The following is a 22,891-nucleotide window of genomic DNA, read 5'->3' as shown; positions in this document are numbered from 1 at the left end:
CGCTGGGGCTGCCGACGGACCCAGCCGACTACACCGTGCGGAGATAACTTCCCTCCTCCGCAACAACTGACCGACTGCCCGCCGGTCCGTCCGCGACTGCTGCTCCGTCACGGCTGCACTGCTGGTGCGTCTCCCACTCACTTCCAGACACACGATAGCGGAAATACTAGCTCGGACCCAACCGTGCAGAGGAAACACACCCACTGGCTAACCGACATCTCTGCACCGGGAAAGGACCGACCCAAGTTCCACAAGTAGTAATTGAAGGGGCCCAGAAGCACACGGAGAACCAGTTACGTGTCGCCTGATGAGACGACGGACCTCTCAGAGCTAGTATGCCCACCACATTTAAAACAGGCTGTCAGTGGAAATCACACCAACTACACACACAGTTTGACAAACACTTGCATGAAGACTTGAACTATACGCAAGAGTAACCAAGCACGCACGAACACAAATCGGGCGTCGATGCGCGCACACACACGTTCATACACACACACACACACACACACACACACACAGAGCTGACTAATGAACGATCGGCGAGCTAAAACGCATCGTCCGGTAGGACGACCAACCGACAATCCATCAAGACCGTGGGCCGGCTCAAGTGACGCGTGGCGGCAATGGCCGGGCGAGCCGTGTCGATGCAGACCTCACTGCTGCTCCAACCCGACTGCACGAGTTACACGCAGTGCAACTCCCCGACTGGCAGGTCCGGACTGCGCTCCCGATGTGTTGCAACTGACTGGCAGACCCGAACTTGCGACCCGAACTCACTCACAACAGACAACGACCGGGATGTAATAGCAGTCCAAAAGATACTAAGAGAGTCGATATATCGATACGCGCTGCTAACGCCGCTCACGGTAGGCAAAGTGGCAACTCAGTGGCAGTAGTAATTTAAATTAACATAGTGAGGTGGAAGTATGCCAAAAACAGGGTGTAAAATATACGGTGGTGGGGAACACGAGCTATGCACGGCTCTACCTTCCCCTTCAAACAAGCACTCGTTGGTGATATTCCGAAATAATCTAACTAGCAGCTTTTAAAAAGGCACAGACAGTGCCAGAGAAAGGCCGTAAGCGAAACCCTCGGTTGGACCCACCCCTGCAGAGGAAACACGCCCGCTGGTTACCCGATACCCCTACCTTAGGAAGAGACCGACCTAAATGCGACAAGATGACCAATTCACTGCCGTTGCTAAGCCACCGACGAAAATAGTGAGATACGTGCTCGGACTTCAACAGTGCAGAGGAAACGTGCCCCATACAACCCGACATCCCTACACAGTAGAAGGCACTGAGCTAAGCCTCACAAGATGACCAAAGTTGAAGGGACTATTCGGAGCTGATAACCAAAGAGCTACCAGAAAAGACCGGCAGGGAATGTCTAAACTTAAGGGATTATCAGTGCCCGCACTCAGTCTGGCTTGACTGTCACCAGGTTGGGTTCCCTGTAGAAGACAAATTATGTCTTCGAGGCCTTCAGCAGCCTGAAAGAAAACTGAGTTGCCGCTTCTGCCTTTGCGACCACCACCGACGTAACGTCGACCGGCTGCAGCGTGGCAGCCTGCGAACGTGCTACCGATTCTGGAGCACTGCCCTCAGTCGGTTGGCGCCTCATTGCCAACCCGTAAACAAGATGGGCTTCTTAACAGGTCGACCTCCCGACACTGTTTAACTGCCATTATCATAACACCTGAAACAATAAGAAGGCAAACAATACTGTGCCACAGACACATTAGAAACAAGAGTGAAACTGACCGCAAGTAGAAGTTGGTAAGCATGAGCGTAACCACGCTCTGCTACCAGTGAAAAGCCCGCTAAACTCGCTAGGCAGAACAAGTAATTAAGATTGTGGAAAGGGCCAAATAAGGTTGGGGTCAGTTTCGCCTTCTAATTGTAATTTATTGTAATTTAATAACACTTTTACAACCAAAGCGGCACATAGCCGGACCTTTACCGAATGCAACTCTTTCATGGCTGAAGGCCTCCAAACAAGAAATTTTAACAAATCAACAAGATAAAAATCCAATTAAGACAGCAATAAAATAATTTTAAAAAACATCACAGCAAAGTAGACAGAACAAACATGTGCAAGGTGCAATACCAAAGGCTGAAGGCCACAATTAAGTTTCAAAATTTTAGAATATATTACCATAGACTTCCAAAGGCAGAAGGCCAGAATGTTTAAAAACAAGAAATCTTAAAAACCAACAAGATAAAAATGCAATTAAAAGGCAAATAAAAAAAATAAAAAAAATACATGTCACGGCTAAGTGAAAGGCTTAAGGCAAAGCAGATAGAACAGACATATGCAAGGTGCAATACCAATGGCCGAAGGCCACAATTAAGTTTCAGAATTTTAAAATATATTACCATAATCTTTTAAAGGCAGAAGGCTGCAATGTTTAAGCTTGAAAGATAAATTAAAGAATTAATTTTGCAAACTTCTTAAGAAAAAAGAAAAAAATAACCAAATGCCTTAAATTTTAAGAAGGTAAAAACAGATAATTAAACACCGGTAGCACTCAGAAGCCTCCAGGGAGGTCGGTCTGGCCTCGTTCACTTAGGCAAGACAGGTGGTGAGCCCAACTACACTTGATCTATTGAAACCCAACCAGGTGACAGATACAGACCAACCGACACGACGACTTACTTCTCATCAATCGATACGTGAGAACTCAAACACCAAAGGTTACGAACGTGATAATCCACAATGAAGTATGTATTAGCTGTCAAAATTACACTCCATTTTGAAAGGCGACAACACGAGAGGAAAGGACGCTGCCTGAAATTACGCTAGTGGCCAGGGAAGGTAACCGGAACACTAACGGCCACTTGGCAAAAAATTCCACTGGTACATTTTAATTTGAAACACGGTAATATAGTTAACATCACCCAAAAGAACACTGCCTGAATTTATGTCAGTGGTGCCCAGGGCAGGTAACCAAAACACTAACAGCCACAAGGCAGAAAATTCCACTGGTGCACTCGAATTGTAGTCAACCAAAATAGTTAATCGCACCGCATGGCGGCTAAATTTCAGCAGTAGAAATACTCTGTGTTGCTCACAGGAAAACCTCCCGAACTGCAAATCACCGAAACGAACCACCACAACATGAAAGGACGTGGCTTGGGTAGTTGAAAACACTACTCAACTTCGACGTCCTGGGTCGGTAAACCACGAAGCTCCTAGCGATCGGACAGCTCCGCACTCGCTCCGACACTGCACAGGGGCTGCCAACGGACCCAGCCGACTGCACTGCGCGGAGATAACTTCCCTGGTTCGCAACAACCGACCGACAGCCTGCTGTTCCGTTCACAGCTGCTGCTCTGTCGCGACTGCACTGCTGGTGTGTCTCCCACTCACTTCCAGACACACGATAGTGGAAATACTGGCTCGGACCCAACCGTGCAGAGGAAACACGCCCACTGGCTAACCGACGTTCCTGCACCAGTAACAGTACGCCGACCACATTTAAAACAGGTTGTCAGTGGAAATCACACCATCTACACACAGAGTTTGACAAACACTTGCACAAAGACTCGAACCAGGACGACCGACCGACGATCCATGAAGACCGTGGCCCGGCTCAAGTGACGCGTGGCGGCAATGGTCGGGCGCGACATGTCGACGCAGACCTCACTGCTGCTCCGACCCGACTGCACTAGTGCAGCATTGCAACTCCCCGACTGGCAGGTCCGGACTGTGTTCCCGACATGTTCCAACTGACTGGCAGACCCGAACTCGCAACCCGAACTCAGTTACCACAGACGACGACTAGGAAGTAATAGCAGTCCAGCAAAGATACTAAGAGAGTCGATATATTGATACGCGCTGCTAACACCGCTCACAGTCAGGCAAATTGTCAAATTACTGACAGTAGTAATTTAAATTAATGTAGTGAGGTGGAAGTACGTCAAAAACAGGGTTTAAATATGTGGTGGCGGGAAACACATGCCACACACGGCTCAACACATAATTTGATGCAGTGAGGTGAACTGTTTGTCAAATAAATTAACTTCATGTTATTTATGTTAACCCAACATCTAATATTTTTCACAAAACTCTTACAGGCATACTGAAAGAAACACATACTTTGATGCAGTGAGGTGAAGTATTTGTCAAACAAATTCACTTCATGTTATTTATATTAACCCAAAATCTAATATTTTTCACAAAACTCTTACAGTAGGGGGAGTCATAAAATGTTCGCATCCTCTCTTCATCAAGATACACAGCAGACTCCTCTTTTTCCTCACTTATAAAAGGTGACAGTCACATTTCTGCTGCAACACATCGCTTCACTTACACATATCTCTTTGAAAACATCTAGCAACTACCATCACAGTGGATGGACAAGGCGTTTATTAATGTGTGTGTCACATGTTACAAAAGGGTAGATGCACCACACGGCACAAGGAACGAAGAAAGCTCCACAGACAAGGGTGGCAGTATAATCGTCCCACACGCTGACTCTGCTTGTAGCTTCATTCCAGGCATTTTACTGCTGTTCCATTCCAGGAAGCAATGCGACTACTGTGACGGAATGATTGACAAAGCTTTCGAGGAGCAGTCGTCTAACGTTTTGCTGCAAAATATTTCCCCGAATTTGACAATGGTAATGGACAATGCAACGTAGCATTCTTTAGTGACGGGTAAAGCGCCGACAGTGCAGTGAAGGAAAGCAGATATTTTGCTCTGGGTACAAAGAAATGCCCCATTGGCTGAAACTGAAACTGGCACGAATAAGACAGGCTTAATGGAACTCGTAGTGTCGTACAAGTCGAAAACTGCACGCTGTCAGGTCGACGAACTGGTAATCGCTAAAGGGCAGAGCGTAAGCGAGCTTCCTCCGTATCGCACCCATTTAAATCCGATTGAGAATGTATGGGCCCGTGTGAATGAGAATGTGACAAAATGAGGTTGAAATGCTACAAATGTTACCCTCACGGCTGGTCTCATGTTGTGAGCCATACCGAGAAGCTAGTTGAGTTGAGCAGACCTGGATTCGTGAAGGACTACTGCTAGAACAAACTGAAGACACGGTCATTTGAGGGAACTGCGGTTCTCGTTTCTGGTCTAAGGGGGAGGGCACTGATGGATCTTCCATTGAGGTTGCTCCACTGTATGTTAAAGGTTTCATTGATTTAACAGCTCGGTTCAGTACTGTGATTTCTTTACCACCAAAGGATGTTTGCCAGCTAATGGCTGCAACCCGAGGTGGGCGTTAATATTTTTTCAGGGAACGAGTTTTTAAATAACATTCATTACTGAGATTGAAAGAGTTGTCCAGGACAAATAATTCTAAGGTTATATTTGATACTCACTTTACGACTTGTTAGATGTTTTATGTTGCAGGGCAAATAATAAAAATTTTTGTTGATGGACACTGAACATCTTTCTCAGCCAGTGGCAGCGCTAATAATGGGTAAGGTCATTGTACTTCTATTGTTGTAGGTGTGGTCGTCTCCATTCTTCTCAAATGGTGATGGATTCTTTAAAACAAACGCCTGATTTCTTGAAGAGATACCTGCAAGATGAGTGCATGGGAACACCACATATTATTCCTACTGCTCGTTTTTGTGTGATCAGTACTTTCTTTCTGCATACCACAGTAAAGTACCCATTGTTAGGGCTTTTTCCAGTTCCATGCACATGTGGAGTGTGGGAAGAATGATTGTTTAAGTGTCTCTGCGTATATTGTAATTAACTTCATCTTGTCCTCTCGACCCCCATGTGAACAATATGTGGGGAGTTGCAGTATATTCCTAGAGTCATCAGTTAAAGCTAGTTCTTGAAACTTTGTAAGTATGCTTTCTCATCTATTTCAGCATCTCAGTGACACACTCCCATAGGTGGAACAAACCTGTGACTATTTGTACTGCTCTTCTCTGTATATGTTCAATATCCCATGTTAGCCCTATTTTGTATGGTTCCCAGACACTTGAACAATATCCTAGACCCAGTCACACAAGTGATTTGTAAGCAGTCTTCTTTGTACACTGATTGCAGTTCCCCAGTATTCTGCCAATAAACCGATACATACCACCTACTTTATCAATGAATTGAGCCTATGTGATCGTTCCACTTCACGTCTCTACTAAGTGTTACATCGAGGTGTTTGCGTGCGTTGAGTGATTCAAACTGTAACTCACTGGTATAGGGTACTACTTTCTTGTTTTGTGAAGGGCTCAGTTTTACATTTCTGAAAGTTAAAGCAAGCTGCCAATCTTTGCACCACATTGAAATATTATCAAGGTCTGACTGAATATACAGGATGGTCCATCTGAAGTTTCTGATTAGATTATCTCGAAAACTATACATTAGGTAAAAATAGTGGGTAAGGCAAGTTTGTAAGCTCACACCTTGGGTGGGGTGGGGTTCAACTTTTAAATCTTAAATGGAAAGCCCCATTTTTATTTTATTTTCTGTTTTGCAGATTCAGATTCTCCATAAAAAAGGAATCAAGTTTTGTCTGAAACATTTTTTAAAACCATTGACAGTTGGTGCTGAAATCGAGAAAATTTAAAATTGAGGAAGACCTCTGATTTATTTAGAATGATCCGAGAAGGATGTATCAAATCGATGCAAAATTCATTACGCCAAGTTAAGCTATTTTTTTACGAAATGTATCCTACCCGCCACAGTTTTTGATTACTCACCTGACTGTGGCGCTACCGTGGCCAAACTGCGAACTATGGCTCAGTATAAAGGTCGGTGCAATGCAATCAGACATCACTACTGCACTTTTCGAGTGCTGTTCGAGATGTCGATGAGAGAGGATGCTTTACTTGCGAAGGGTGTGGCGGATCGCCGCCCGTCGGGGTCAGCTCAGGCGACTGAGTTGATCCCGGTGGCGGCCCCATCCGGCCCCCCCCACTTATGACGAACCGGCTTCCGACACCTGACGATGACAGGACTGACTCTTCGGATTATGACGCGCGCACTCGTGAACGAGTTTTCATACTTATGAACAAACTCGCCCATGGGGGCCCCTACCCTGGTCGAGAGGCCGACGAGGCGGCTATATTCGCCCTCTGTAACATTCAGAAGGCTGCCGCTCTACCGCACACGAGGCAGCAGGTGTTGGGTGTGCCACCGAGAGCCCTGCCGGTCGCATCGCATGTGCTCGCGGTCCCGGCGGTGGCGGCCTCGGCGGGAGTTGCGCCGCTGGCCTTGACCACTCGAGAGGTCGATGTGCCCCCAGTTGCCCCCCTGGCCCCAGAGACACATGAAGAGCCCGTGGCTGCACTAGCTGCGGCCACCGAGATGGAGGACATCGATCTGCCCGACGCAAATCTGGCTGAGGCAATTGCCGAGTCAGAGTGCCGTGACACCGACCCTGACGCTGCCCACGCACCCAGAAAGCGCCGGGCTGTGACACATGACGATTCCGACACTCCCTCTCAGACATCTGACACAGCGAGGCCGCGGAAGAAGGCCCCTAGGGCCTCCTGCACCTCCACCACCTCCACCACAGAGTCTGGGACGACCATCGCGGGCTCCTCCCGGAGCACCGCCACGCAGAAACCGACGAAGACAACGCGGCGGTCCACTCGTTCACCTGCCGCCTCCCGGCAGCCGGACGAGGACGGTTTTGTTGCCCCACCTCGGTGGCACACTGCCAGGGCTGCTGCGCTGCAGCAACCGACCCCGCTGCCGACCGCCAACACGTTTGCGGGCGCCAGCGTCGATGCATTGGACGATGGCGCCGTGCCCCTGGCGCCTGCCCAAAAGAAGTCGCCGCCTATCATCATCCAATGGGCCGGCGAGTACAAGGAGTTCCAGCACAAACTGGACAGGGTGGCCCCATCCGCCGCTGTCAAGAACGCTGGCCGTGACCTCTACAAGGTCACGGTGTTGTCCAACGAGGAGTACCACGCGGTGATGGACACCATCTGCAAACATGGCCTCCCGTGCTACACGCACCCCTCCGATCCGCTCAAACTTCTGAAGGTGGTATTCCGCCACCTTCCCCTCAAGTTTGGTGCGGACTACCTTTGCGAGGAGCTCAAGGACATGGGCTTCGGCGTCCGGTCCACCGGACTGATGAAGTCTCCGCGCACGCACCGTGACATGCCGCTGTATCAGGTTGTCCTCGTTGACAACCTGGAAAATCGGAAGATTTTCCAGGTGCAGCGGGTCGGCTGGGTCAAGGTAGCGGTGGAACCTCTCTGGGCCAAAGGCAAGAGGGCCCAGTGCTTTTCCTGTCAGCGGCTCGACCATGTCTCCCGCTACTGCTCCATGCTGCCCCGCTGCGTGAAGTGCGCGGGCCAGCACGAGAGCAAGTCCTGTGGGCTTGCCAGGGAAGACAAGCCGACGTGCTGCAACTGCGGCGGCACACACGTCGCCGGCTACAGAGGCTGTTCGTCCTTTAAAAGGGGCCGTAATCAACCGAGGGGAGGGGCTGCGCCTTCTTGTAAGGTGCACCCATCTACCAGCTTTGCTGCCGCACGGATGGTGTCACCAACTGCCTGTTGAGGATGCTACTGCCGGAGGTACACCAATCTCTGGCGGACATCTTTAACAGCATCCTCCGTTCTGGGACCTTCCCTTCCGCGTGGAAACATGCGGAAGTGGTTGCCATCCCCAAGAGCGGCAAGGATCCACGCCAGGCCGCGAACTACCGGCCGATCAGTCTGCTCCCGTCCCTCTCAAAAGTGTTTGAGAGGCTGTACGCGGAGCGACTGCTTCGCCATGTGACGGAACAGCAACTCATTCCCGAGGAGCAATTTGGTTTCCGGTGCGGCCACTCTACCACACAGCAGCTGTTGCGCCTCGTGGAGCAGGTTATGCGAGCGCTGGAGACGCGGGAGTACCTAGGGGCGGTGCTTCTCGACGTCTCCGAGGCCTTCAACTGCGTGTGGCACGACGGCCTCGTGTACAAACTTTTTGCACACGGGGTACCGACGTCACACGTGGTCCTGCTGCGCTCGTATCTCTCGGGACACACATTCCACGTCCGAGCAGATGGAGGCATTTCCACCGACCGGCCGATTCGAGCTGGAGTACCGCAGGGGTCGGTCCTCGGCCCCCTGTTGTACTCTCTGTACACCGCCGACACCCCGCGGGTGGCACGCGTGGAGTTGACACTTTACGCCGACGAGACGGCGCTGTTCACCCGCAGCATGAACGCGGCCGAGATGCGCCGTCGCCTCCAGCTCGGATGTGACGTCCTGGGCGCTACCCGGCGAGGCTGCTCCACGAGGAAGCTGGCATCCCCTTCCTGCGGGATCGGTTCTGGCAAATCGCCAGAGTGTTGTACAGCAATGCAGAACAGTCTGGCAACCGCCTGATCCGTGGTCTGGCCCGCCAGGTCCACCACAGGCCGACGACTCGTTGGCCAGATCAACTGCGAGAGTAATATCTTGCAGCCTGCTGTCGCAACGAAGGGCGTCACAATGAAAGACGCCCAGCGAGGACAGCTCACTCCCTTAGGTCACACTGCAACATAATAGATGTCACCGCAGGAACAACAGCTCCGCTGCTTAAACTGCCCCCACACCTGGCATTGGTAGCCAGAGTTTTTGGTGCGAGTGCGAGTCAGACATCACTTCTTTTTCAGATTGTGAACCGTAAACTTCAACTGATGATAGTGAATTATTCTTTAGCGAAACATGGCTCACTATCCTCCTACAGAGATTGTTGGTATGATGTTAATTTTAGGTGAATGCCATAACAATTACGCTGCAGCTGCGCAATTGTATGCGGAACGTTTCCCAAACAGACGACATCCAAGCGAAAACATTATTAGAAATTGCACTCAGTGAGCTAGAAATGGATACATGCACTGTCCACCTCGTCATTGCAAATACAATGAAAATGACGCTCGTATCCTTACCGTTCTCACCTGTGTTCAATTGGATCCCAAAATTAGTAACTGTGCGACTCAAGAGACAGACTGGAATAGCGAAATCAACTGTTTTGAAGATTTTGAAGGCACACAAATATCATGCGTATCATATCACACTGACGCAGGCATCAGTGGCGAAAGATATGCAAATACGCATGCATTTCTGCCAATAGGCCTTGGAAATAAGAGGTGACAATGATTTTTTTAGATATGTCATGTTCGCCGATGAAGCCACATTCAAAAACAATGGCGAATTAAATCGTGATGATTGTCATTATTGGTCCCCTGTCAATCCACACTGGCACAGACCTGTTGACAATCGACACAAACGGCTGTTAATGGTCTGGTGTGGAAAGTTGGCGGTCGTGGTGTGTGTTCCTCTTTCATTTTCTGATGAAGGCTGTTGTCAAAATCTTTATGTAAGTGCCTTTTAATTGTGCCTGTCTGCAACTTAATGTGTCATCTTTACAGTACATAGCAATTCATCTTTCTGTACATTGTTGGTATTCCAACCTGCTGTTTCCATTGTTTTGACAATAACAGTTTCCTCTGTTACTTTCCCTGTGATGAATTTTAAATGGAAGGTGATTCACGTATATGAGGAATAGTAGTAGTGTCAAAATCGAACACTGTGGGACTTTGATTGTGATTCAAATCCCCCTCCCCCCGCCCCTCCACACACACACACACACACACACACACACACACACACACACACACACACACACACACACACACACACCCCCTCCAGTTACTAAGATTTTGTCCTCTTCTAACATTGGTTGAATTACTCACCACAATTTTTTGCAGTCATCATCACATTTTGTTTTGCTGCTCTTGCAGTGACTGTGTTTGCACTGATTTTTGCATTCTGTGTATCAAGTGAGATTCAAAGCAGTTTTTGTAGTTGTCAGTTCCATAAACACTTAAATATTTCTAAGAGAATAATGTGAAGTTTGCAGTCAAATGCCCGGGAAAGATCAGAAAAAGTACCAGCTGACAAATTTTCATTATTTAAAGCTTGTAATATTTAATGAATGAACGTATAAATAGCATTTTCAGTTGAGCAACCCCTCTGTAATGAAAACTATGATGTGCTAAGTAAACTGTCTGAACTTCAATCTGGACTATTTTGAGCACATTATCTTTTTTTATATTTTGGGTACAAACGTCAGTAAGGAAATTGAACAATAAGTTCTTCTTGCCACATTTCTTATAAAGACGTTTAATAGTGTCGTATTTCAATGTTATTCATTACATATATCAGTAAGATATTGCTTATTGAGTTAGATCAGCTCTTTAGAATTCTGTTTGAAATTCCGTCAACACCGAGCGAGCTTCCGGTTTTAAAAATTTTACGATTCTCTTAATTTCTGCGAAGAACATAGGAGATGCTTCTAATTGCTTAAAGGTTTGTGGAAATAAATTTTTAATATTTGCTCCTGCTTCTTCATCTGAATCGTTCAATCTTAATTTTGGTGCTGCATTTAGGAAGTCACGTTAAATGTACTCACAGCTCGTGAATTAGCAGTGACGAAATTTGTCACCGACTGGTCGTCCTGTTCCCCATTTCGCAATATCTCGTGTATACTTACAGAAAAAATTCGACACGAGGACGAGTAGTGCGACATAAACAAAACTCGGCAAGCGCGTTTCTATATTTTAACTACGACGTAGCACCAAATTTTGAGCCAGTCTCATCGGACCGATGCCGGTAATGCCACTATGAGGATGCGAATCGGGTTTGCTTCAAATACGCACTGTAACAGATGTGTGCATTAGTTACGTTCGAGATCGCGTGCCGTGATTTAGTATTATTCGAGAACGCCTTTAATGGGACAAATGTGCCATTATTAACACTTCAGTGAGTTCGAACGAGGTCGCGTAATGGGGCTACGAAAAGCTGACGTCCCTTCTGCAATATCACAGAAAGCCTCGTGGCAGGAATGTAGACACCGTACACGCTTACTGACAGCAGTGGTCACAAGGAGGCTGGGCTCGGGCGGCGTCGTGGCACGACAGGGGGGGGGGCGGGGCGCCGTGCTCCGGCACCTCGTACTGCACCCACAGCGACAGTCTGAGTGGCAGTCGGCACCCTAATGAAACGGGGAACTGTTACAGATCGGTTACTTAAAGTGTAGCTCTGAGCCAGATGCTCTGTAGTGTGCATCCCACTGTCCCGAACCGACTCGAGTGGTGCCGGGCGAGAGCTCACCGGACTCCCGGGAGGGCGGAGGTCCGTCGCATTTTCCGACGAAAGCTGGCTCCGCCGTCGGTACCGGTGACGGCCGTGTGTCCGGTCGGGGACCTGCGACCGACCTGTCTGCGTGCTAGACGCACTGGACCTACACCTGGAGTTATTTACTGTGGTGCGATTTCGTTTGACGACAGGAGCACTCTCGTGGTTTTCCCGTGCACCCTGATAGCAAATTTGTGTGTCGGTCTGGTGATTTGCCCTGTCGTGCTGCCATTCTGGAACGGGGTTTTCCGACAGCGTACCGCTCGCCCACGTACGCGCTGCGAAGAGTGTCTACATTTTGCTTCGGCCAGCTCGGTCACCGGATCTCTCTCCGACTGTGCGCGTACGGGACGTCACCGGACTACGACTTCGGCGTCACCTGCGAACGGTACTAACTGTCTCCGTATCGGTCGACCGAGTGCGACAGTCCCTCGAACTGACACCCGGCGCCTGTGTAACACAGTGCGTGCACGTTTGCGGGATTAGATTCGAGGTTCTGGTGTTTACCCTGGTTATTAATGTACCGGCATTTTAAATTTGTAATTGCTTATCTCGCGGTTACGTTAACCTGCAATCTTGCAATGTTAATCACGTAAATATGTTGCCTAGACAAACGTATTCCCAGAATTTCATTACTCTACATTAACTATTTTTTAGTTTTGTGATTTCTTCCCCTCCCCCCAAATCAGTGTAGTTTTAAACTTATTATCTCGATTAATTCTGTGGTGTTCGTGTCCTCTGCAATGGACAACTGTTAATAGTCGCTTCTTTGGCAGTTTTAATCAGTTCTAAAACAGCAAATGCCCGTATCTCACTATGGCGGACACTCCCAGCTGATGCAGTGCCCTGCATGCATTTGCAACCTCGGGACTGATTAAAAATGCAAATGAAGTGACGATTAACCACTGTTCGCCGTATGATTAATAACTTCTGTCATGTTGTGCATGTGTCTGGACACCAGTTATTATAGTTCTTGACAGCTTCACACAGTTCACCTTTCATTCACCATCTCTCTAGCTGTGCCGCCGTGTCTTTTTTGGCACCTGTTACGTAGTAGTCTCTGTTTCTTTAGAAGTGTCTGTGCAGTGACTGTATATGTGGAGGGCCCCTGCCGTAATGAACTGTTCTACTAGGTGCACATCTAGGGAATGCACTGTCAAATATTCTTTTGAATGTGAGCCTTAGTTCCTCTAAGTGCTTCTCTAAAGAGTTGAATGTTAAAAGTTCCTGATCGACATATGACACCACTACCACTTCATCTAGTTTGCCGAACATACAGATCCTTCCGGGTCGATACGACAGTGTCTTTCTGATACGGTTAAGACTGTCCTGCTAAAATTTCTCCAGTTTGCTGCTGTACTGGTGAGAATGTGTAGGAGAAGGCCGAGGCGTCGACCTCCCACCGAGATGACACATTCTCGAAGTCATCGCGTAAGCTGTCTGTGTTCGAGTGTCTCACAAGTTCGTATTTACATTTAGAAGTTGTCGAGTATCAGTTCCGACACGTCCCTAGGGGAGAGGAAATGTGATATTTTTTCCCTCCTTCCAAATCTGTGGTATTGAACTTCGGTTGAATAATTTGATAAATATGCTTGTTCTTTTTCATACTAGGGGTTCCTCGAAACACAGATGAAAAAATGTAGCTGTATAATTAGAATTGTGTAGCTTTGTGACTTTTAGGAAGGTTTCTGCAGGTCCTCGCAGAATTTCAGTGGTGCATTGTCATCTTAACTTGTGTGTAAATCTAGTAAACAAAATGCCCACAGGACTACAAAGGTAAGATCTGTTTGGTTTTTCCCTCCATTTCATTTATGACTTCTTTAAAAGAATTTAATTATTCTGTTCATTGTATCAGGCTGAAATGAAAAATTTTCCTGCTTTTCTTTTTTTTGCTATAGTAAATGCTCAATGCTATTTTCTTGCAACTGAAATGCTACTGTTCCACACTGTGTGACCGGAGTTACAAATGTCGGGCAACTTTTCGTCTAGTGTCCACTGTAGTGCTGTATTTATGCAATGCACTGCACGTGGCAGAGATTTGTGATTTTGAAGATCGTATTTATGTTTGGCCCTTAATCCGTGGCAAATGTGAATTTGCTTTATTCCAGAGCAGTCTCCGTCTTGTAACTATGTAAGAATATATTCTCTGGTTTTTCCAGCATCTGGAAACTTTGTCGTGAGGAGCTCGTCACTTCTCAGGCCCAGTTTACACGACGACACCGGCTCGTGCCACTCGTCGCGTGAAACGAGTTGCACACAATTGGTTTCGTATTTGTCTGTAGATGTGGCACCACCAGTGTGCTCTTCAGTCTCATCAATTGTGAGTGCGTTATATTCTCGTGTAAAATGAAAGCTTTTGCAGCTTCACGGGTTGTGGCGGAGGTTATGCATCTTTGTGTGAAATTTTTGCATAAGACAAAAGAAAAGATGTCAGCTCAGTTGCTCAGCAACCTTGCTCAAAGAAATTGTAGTGGAAGACCCCAGAAGTTATTTTAATCATCTTAGAATGTCATCAGTTCAGTTGACATTTTTTTTAATGCAGTTAACAAAGCAATAAGGGAAAAAGATGCTGTAATGCAGTAATGTAATGCATTGCCAAAGCTAAAATTACAAATCACATTGCTTTTCTTGGCATGCGAGGATTCATATTCTTCTCTACAGTACCTGTATCGTGATCCTAAATCCACAATTGTTTCTGTTGTTTGTGATACCATCTACATGGAGCTTGCAGAATACATTGAGGTAAAGCATGGAACTGTTTAATTGTTTATTATTATTATTATTATTATTATTATTCAAAATCAAAAAATACATTTGCAGTAAGAACACACCATTAAAATTTAACTTAATTCATTGTGGTGTCATAGTACAATGTGATGGCTTCTAACTATGACAGGCCTTCTTCCCAGCCCAGTATTTCTTTGGCAGCAACCAACTGTCCCGAGTGGACGAGTTCTTTCTTTTGCCTTTCGGCCGAGAACTGCTTCTACTTTTAGCTAATTAGGGACTGGATTTCCTCCATTAACCCTATTCTCTGTTCTTTCTTTTGCCTTTCGGCCGAGAACTGCTTCTACTTTTAGCTAATTAGGGACTGGATTTCCTCCATTAACCCTATTCTCTGTTCTTCTGGCAACTTTTCCATTTACTCCACAATGCTCTTGCAAAAACTGGCAATTTCATGCTGCTCCTGAGGCTGATACGTAATTGACCGTAGCTCAAAAACACCATTTTTAGGAAGCTGGAAAGGGTCTTCGGCATGCCTATTCCGCGTACTGTGTTCAGATGCTGCCTGCAGTCTGCTGCTGCTGCTGCTAGACTGAACATTCACAGTGCCATCGATTTTGTTTATGCTTGGTGTGGGTCGATACTGTTTATCACTTACTAGTATGTCCAATGCGTGCTGTTTTTTGTCTTCATTTTGTTTTGCACCATTCCAGAAGCGAGAGAATGAGATTTTTGTAACTTGACTTGTAGCGTACCCGATCATAATTTGGGTATCGTTTGGATCAGTAATCTTGATTACTTTGTACAGGTATCACAGACTGAAGACGAATGAAGGGATACGGTGAAGGACTTCGGAATTCGATGCAATTTCCCGTGCTTTGCTTTGGTAAATGGGAAACATGTCCACCAAAAGGTGTTTCTGAGTTTATCAGTTCTAAGGGCACCTTCAGCGTTGTTCTCTTTGCTGTTGCTGACAGTAATTACTGTTTCACTTATGTCAGTATAGGTGAAGCAGGAAGGGCAGCCGGTAGTAGCAATTTTGCAAGCTGTATACTAAAACTGGCAATAGCATACGGAACTCTTGGTTCGCCAGAAGATGCTGCTTCAGTTGTCGACAATGCTTTCCCGTGAACCCTGTATTTAATAAAGCCTTTTTCTAAACGTGACCCTCTGAGTTTAAAAGAAACAAATATTCAACTACATACTTTTGAGAGCTCACCATGTTGTGGAAAATGCGTTTGGAATTCTGGTGTCAATATTTTGTGTATACCATTTTGCCCACAAATAGTGAACAAAATTGTCAGGGCTACATGTGTTATCTGTAAGTGGCAGAGAAAAACAGCATGTCAACAGTACAAACAACCGCAATTGATACACCGAGAAAATGTGGATAACAGAGTTTACGAGCCAGAAATGTGGAGACGCAGAAATGCTGGTCGACTGATACCGGCCAGCAGCAATCGTTATTCGAAGCGAGCCGCATTGAGAACAGAATGTTTTGAAAACCACTTTCTTACAGATGGAGCTGTACCTTGGCAAAATTTAAGAGTTTAAAAATATGTACTAATACTACAGATTGTGAATGTCAATCAGTGATGTGAGTTTTAAAATAAATGAATATTGTGTAAAGAATTCAGCTTAGCAGATTTGTGTATCCTTTGTACACAATTTTCCTTAAAAATGAGCCAACTCGATCCGTGGGATTTTCATCTTGTAGAGGTGGACTGTTCCACAGCCAGATGTTTTGCTTGCCTGCATTTTTCTTTGTTTGTATATATATCCTAATCGAATGTATTTTGCCACGTAGCTCAGACATCATCAGTCCTTCAAGTTTAGATCACGTAGGATGGCCTCAATTACAGTAACATGTTGCTGCTTGTTTTTGTAGTCATCATCACGGGAATTGTGGGAATCCCATAAACATCTACGCATAATACAGGGTGGAGAGAAAGTGTGTCACGAAATTTTAACCCTGGATAGCTGATGCCAGTAGCAACCAAAATTACTAATGTCGTGTAGATTGACAATGCACCATTTTTACTCTACAGAATCATGGCCGTGGGATTGCCTGTTGCCGTTCCTCGGTCGAGGGGCAGCCTTGCGGTTGTCGGTTTGCACAAACAAATGTCCCTCTCCCCATCACTGTGCCAATGTGATACGTTTGTACGTGTGAACCGACAACCGTAGCACTGCCCGTCAACCGACGAACGGCAACAGGGCAATCTCACGGCCAGTCGGAGCGTGTGGTGCCAAGTTTCTGTAGTTCAAAAACGGTGTTTTCGACCTACACGACATCAGTAATTTTGGTTCCTACTGGCATCAGGGCATCCGGGATTAAAATTTCGTGACACAATTTTTCTCCACCCTGTATAGATGCCCAAAAAGCGAAAAATTTCTTCCATTCTCCACTTCATATTTCAGTTTGTTTACACTATACTGACACACCTAACCTCAAAACTCTCACAAATAGTGTCGTCAAAGTTGGAACGAGCTGAAATTGTTGTTTCACCACGGAGTTGCACATATGCGTGCTGTGCGTGCGCAGTTGTTAGGTAGTGCAATTGCACGTGACGTCATGTAAACTTATCTTTAGTTCCCATTTGTTCTCAGAGTGTACTGGATGTGATAGTAAGATAATTTATCTTGCGAAAATTATCAGTGCAAAACTTGCAAGTTGTAGCAGATTTGTTCTTTTATACGGGGCGTGATGTCACGTGTCACTCGGTTAGGTCTTCAGTACGTCGTGACTCAGTTCTCAGAGAAGACGAAACCTCTGGTGCCGTATAAAGCACAGTGAGTGCACCCACACAAGCCTGCACTTGTCCGGTGAGTCTCCCCTGAACTCTACCTTCCAGGCCTTTTCCTTCACCCCTATTTCTTCCCCTTCAACTCTTCTGCCAGAAGAAGGAGCCAATGGCTCTGAAAGCATGTAAAAGTTAAACCCCTTTGTGTGTGTGTGTGTGTGTGTGTGTGTGTGTGTGTGTGTGTGTGTGTGTTTGTTTGTTTTTGTTTTCCCCTACCATCGCTTGAGTAAATTTTTTGTCTATTCATATACATTAAAATATTTGATGATGCACTTATTTCTTGTTGTGCTCATATTGCCTCCCTTATACGTGAGTAATGTTCTGATCCCTCTGTTCGGCACTGAATGTAGCCCACAGGACAGGTATCCATTCAGCTACTATCGGATATTAAAAAGAGTATCAACAAATATTTATCCTGTTTGCTGCCCCATATAAAGGTTAAATAACATTGGAGCTAGCTGTAAATTAATATGAATGGTCAACATGTGGCCATATTTCTCACTGAGAGTGTATTATAATTGTAAATTAACTGCTTTGTTCTGCAGTATGATCACAGATCACAGTTATGATTCATAGAACTTGCAAATAGGTAATTAGATTTCTTATGTTTGTAAGTACATAGTATGGTGTCCAATGTCAAGAACTTTTCATTGTGAAGGACACTAAATTGTGGGAAGGTATGTATGAAGATGTTCTTGTGCTACCCGTAACTTAATTGTGTAGGGTGACTTTGTTTTCTCCACTAGTGTGTTGCAGAGCTAATACAATACACACAGTCATTGCCTTTCAAAGAATTGTCAAATCATTCACCTGCCTCTTTTTCTTTTTGACAGATCTCGGTCGAAGCTATCGACGGTGAAAACAAAAGGCAATGCTTGTACGCTGGAATAATGTTGTCTTGGACAAAACCTCGCAGACCTTCTGAGCAAAAGAACTGGGTACATCTACCGCTGTTGTTATGCAGAGGTCAAATGAAAACTGTTGAATCTGTACACCTCACGTTGCACAGTTTATTAAATTGCAACATAAAACAGTTGACGTTTGCGAACGAACATATGTTGTGGATACTTGGCCTTGCTGCTCACTTTCATGATGAAGAGTTTAATCAACTGCATCTAAGATTTCTCGCTCCAGACCTGGGGGATAACAATGTTCTAGACTTCACTATATTGATGGCAGTACTCAAAGACCATTGGAGAAGGTGAGTTCCCTTGTAAACTGTTAAAATCCGGTTGTAAATTTTACAATTCTGTAGCGCATACTGGAGAAGGTGGATGGAATTTTTGTGCATGCACACTGTTCCTAGCTAGTAATAGTCCGTAATGGAAACCTGATAAACAGTAGATAGTTCAAAACTTTCACTTCCAGGCTTTTAGATCAGAAGATTCCCTTAGGTCCCAGACTGTTAATCTGTTCACAGTAGAAATTTCTCGCCGCTTGGTGTACTGAAACAGCTGATAAATTTGACAGACCACTGAATGAGTTTGAGCTCACCTGAGACAGCTGGAGGCTGTGAGATGCCTCGGGAGTTAACAGGAACTTGTGGCACTGCCTAGTGGAGAAACTATTTCAGAATAAGGTTTAGGATTACTAATGACAAAAAATTAAATTGTAACACAACACACACGAAATGTCATAGTAACTAATGTAAATCCACCCGATGATGGAGGTTTAAACCTTCGAAACGCGTCGTGGAAAAAGTTAATCTGCCCAATCAGGCAATCGAGGCTATTTTCGAGTACAAAAACAGTGCAGGAAAGGTCGCAATGACGACACAAGGCATAGACTTCAATAGGAATTGTCTCAAGAATAACGTCATTCCAAATTATGTCAAGATTGGCATTAAAACAAACACGACAACTGCGAAGAAAACACCGGAAATCGCACGAAAACTCTGGGTGAAAAATGAACCGAAAGAACTTTATATTAAAAAGAAATGTTCGACACACAGATTTATAATGCAGAATTACAGTTGGGAAAGTTGCTTCATAGATTAGAATATGATTCCGTAACCAAAAAAGTCAAAGAGTACACAGAGTTCACCGTTCAGAAAACGAAAGCTACACGGAAGAAAAAACTAGCCAATCTTATAAAGCAACAATTACCTCCCAAACCGAACCAAAACAGCCAAAAGAAACACACATTCTACACACCTTTCCTCAATAACACGAACATAATATTCACTGCAGAAGAAGAGGCACTACTCTGCAAAGGCTTAAAACACAATGTTCAAGCTCCGCTGGACCAAAAGAACCGAGAAAAGCTCATCACTTGTGTCACACAGATCTATCGACCATCGCCTTTAAGAAGCAAACTGACAGAATATCAGCCTGCCACAAAATTAACGAAATAATTGAAAAGGAAATTGCAAAACCATTCCCAGCATACAAGAAAAGAGAAGCAGCCCTTACACGTACCATTAAGACTAAATTAAACATGAATAATGCAATAATTGTAAAAGCTGACAAGGGCAACCAACTATTGTAATTGACAGAACAACATACAGAGAAAAAACTTTAGACTTCTTCCAAACCAGCAACATAACTGAAATACATAAAGATCCAACAGCCAGAATACAAAAAGAGAGTAAACACGTTTCAAACAACATTAACTTTCTACTCACCATCCAAGAAGCAAGAAACATTGTAACAATGAGCCCACAAGCACCTTGCCTTAGATCACAACCAAAGATCCACAAAAATGGGACTCCCATCAGGCCTATAGTGAGCTGTAGGAACAGCCCAGCATTCAAGCTCAATAAAATACTCTTCAGAATTCTCAAACAAGCATACACATTCAATAATGAGAGAACACTTAAAAACACAACAGAATTCACACAATATGTCAAAATCATACAAGTACCTGATGGAGACACACTTGCCTCATTTGACATACAAAACCTTTATTCCTCTGTGCCAATAGATCCCACACTACAGATAATCAATGCCAACCTACATAAACACAAAAAATCCCTTCAACTCACATTAATGAACTAATGGACCTACTTGAATTCACACTTTCACACAACTATTTTAAATTTAACAATAAAATCTACAAACAAACAGATGGTCTGGCAATGGGCTCAAATCTTTCCGGATTGCTAGCAGAAATATTTATACGTAACCTAGAAGACAAAATCCTGAATTCCAATCACCATCTCCTCAAAAATATCGTCTACTACTACAGATATGTAGATGATACCATCATTTTAATCAAAGGCACTAAAGATGACATCAGTGAGTTGAATCAGTTTTTCAACAACTCCCATGAAAACATAAAATTCACAGTTGAACACAAAAAAAGATGACAGTATAAATTTCCTAGACCTTACCATTAGAATAAAAAATAACAGACATCAGTTTGAAATTTATCGCAAGCCTACCACAACACATACCACAATCCACAACTCCTCTTGCCACCCCGCAGCACACAAAACGGCAGCATTCCGGTACATGATTAATAGAGCTATCCAACTACCACTCTCTGAAGATAAATGTGATCAAGAAATTGAAATAATAAAACAAACAGCTTTTGAAAATGGTTATAACAGCTCCATAGTAGACACCCTGAAACACTCAATAATGGCAAAGCAATTACGACACAAAAAACAAAAAGAAAATAACATCCTCCATACAATCCCCTTTCTAAGTAACATTTCATACTAGATTGCCAATGTCTTCAAACGAAAAGGCATAAGCATATCCTTTACAACAGACAACAAGATTGGACAGAAGTTACCCCACAACATTGGCACACGAAACCCACTTCATCACACAGGTGTGTACAAAATTGAATGTTTGAACTGTTACTGCTTCTACATAGGCCAGACAGGCAGATCATTTGAGATTAGATTCAAGGAACACATGGCAACACAAATGTCATACTAACTAATGTAAATCCACCCGATGATGGAGGTTTAAACCTTCGAAACGCGTCTTGGAAATAAATAAAACGGTGATTGGTAACAGTAAACTTGTTGTTTCATTTAATGAAACAGGAGGCATTCCATCAAATTTCCAGGTAATCATTAGCACACAATCAAAGAAGGCTCAGTCAGATCATTGTGAGCACTATATGCAGGAGCCCGCACTCGTAAGTTGCTGATAGTATAACTAAAAAAACAAATCACTCGTTGTCAACCTACAACAGAGAAAATAAAAGTGTCATAATAGTAGTTTTGACATTATGATTTGTTATGGGGCATAGGATAACAAATGGAAAGGTACCTTTATGTCTCTTATGATCTCAGAGATAGCATTCGACGTTAAGTGGAACAAAATTATTTCTTCCAATTCGTCTTACGGTTTCACACACGATTGAGTGATCTGTATCTACCTAACCGAAAAATAATGAAACGAACTGAGAAATACAGCTACGACCTCGCCTTACACGTTGTTTAACTTAATCTTATAAAAATAGGTTTTCTTCTACGTCTACACGTAGATACTCCACTGACTACCGTATTGCGTGTGGCAGAGGATACGTTATGCCAGTATTAGTGAGTTTCTCTCCTGTATTGTTCTGGTCATTTGTTGAACTGAGGAAAAATGACTTGTCTGTATGCACCCTAATGTCTGTTATCTTAAGCTGCATTTACTCTGTTTATAAACATATCTCTGTTTGCAACATAGTTTCACCAAGTCTTCAACATGTTTGCAATGATGTTCACCGTTTGTGTCCCCGTCTACACTAGCGACAGCCGTTTCTACACGTGTAGTCACGTTGTCTGCTATTCTGAACCGGCAGAAAAATTTCACATTGTGTTTTTGTATTGGTAGCTACTCTATGACAAGTGAAGAGGATGAATAAATGATATGCAGTGCTCCATTAAGAATACTTGACGATATAAGCAGTTGAAGAAAAATATGTAGTTATCGTCGGTGGATAAAAACGTACTATAGAAGACGTGGTGGGAATGACACACTGTGCAACGTGAATTAGGAAGCCTGTTCCGGTTTTCGTAACTTCACTACAGTGTCACCGTCTAACAGATGTGACAGAGAATGCACAGGAAAAGGTGGCTGATGCGTAGTGATCAATTTTCGTCCAAAGCACTGGGTGAGTTCATTTGTTTGTTCAGAAGAGGAGACCGACGGTGTTTACTCCCTTCCGGCTGCCCAGTAGTGACAGAATCGAGACATGTGCCGTGCCTTCTTCCTCGAACTATTTTACAGAAACTATTTGGTAAAGAAATTCTGCTTTTGCATTACTTACAGCTTTATACGTTAGCTCGACGATGACGTGCCCACCGTTTTGTTGGCG

General features: G+C 44.7%; 1 protein-coding gene across 6 annotated transcripts in view; it reads left to right on the top strand.

Annotated features, from left to right (window-relative positions):
• Positions 1-22,891, top strand: part of LOC126109831 (uncharacterized) — a 200,212-nt gene that overhangs the window by 165,367 nt on the left and 11,954 nt on the right. For all 6 annotated transcript variants that reach the window (XM_049914889.1, XM_049914887.1, XM_049914890.1 and 3 more), the window contains one exon: positions 18,463-18,830. In XM_049914889.1, the coding sequence (XP_049770846.1) occupies positions 18,463-18,830 (368 nt within the window). The remainder of the gene's footprint in view (positions 1-18,462; positions 18,831-22,891) is intronic.

This window comes from Schistocerca cancellata, chromosome 12 (genome assembly GCF_023864275.1).
Source record: "Schistocerca cancellata isolate TAMUIC-IGC-003103 chromosome 12, iqSchCanc2.1, whole genome shotgun sequence".
In the NCBI taxonomy this organism is placed as follows: domain Eukaryota; kingdom Metazoa; phylum Arthropoda; class Insecta; order Orthoptera; family Acrididae; genus Schistocerca; species Schistocerca cancellata.
This window is presented reverse-complemented; position numbering and strand designations above follow the sequence as displayed.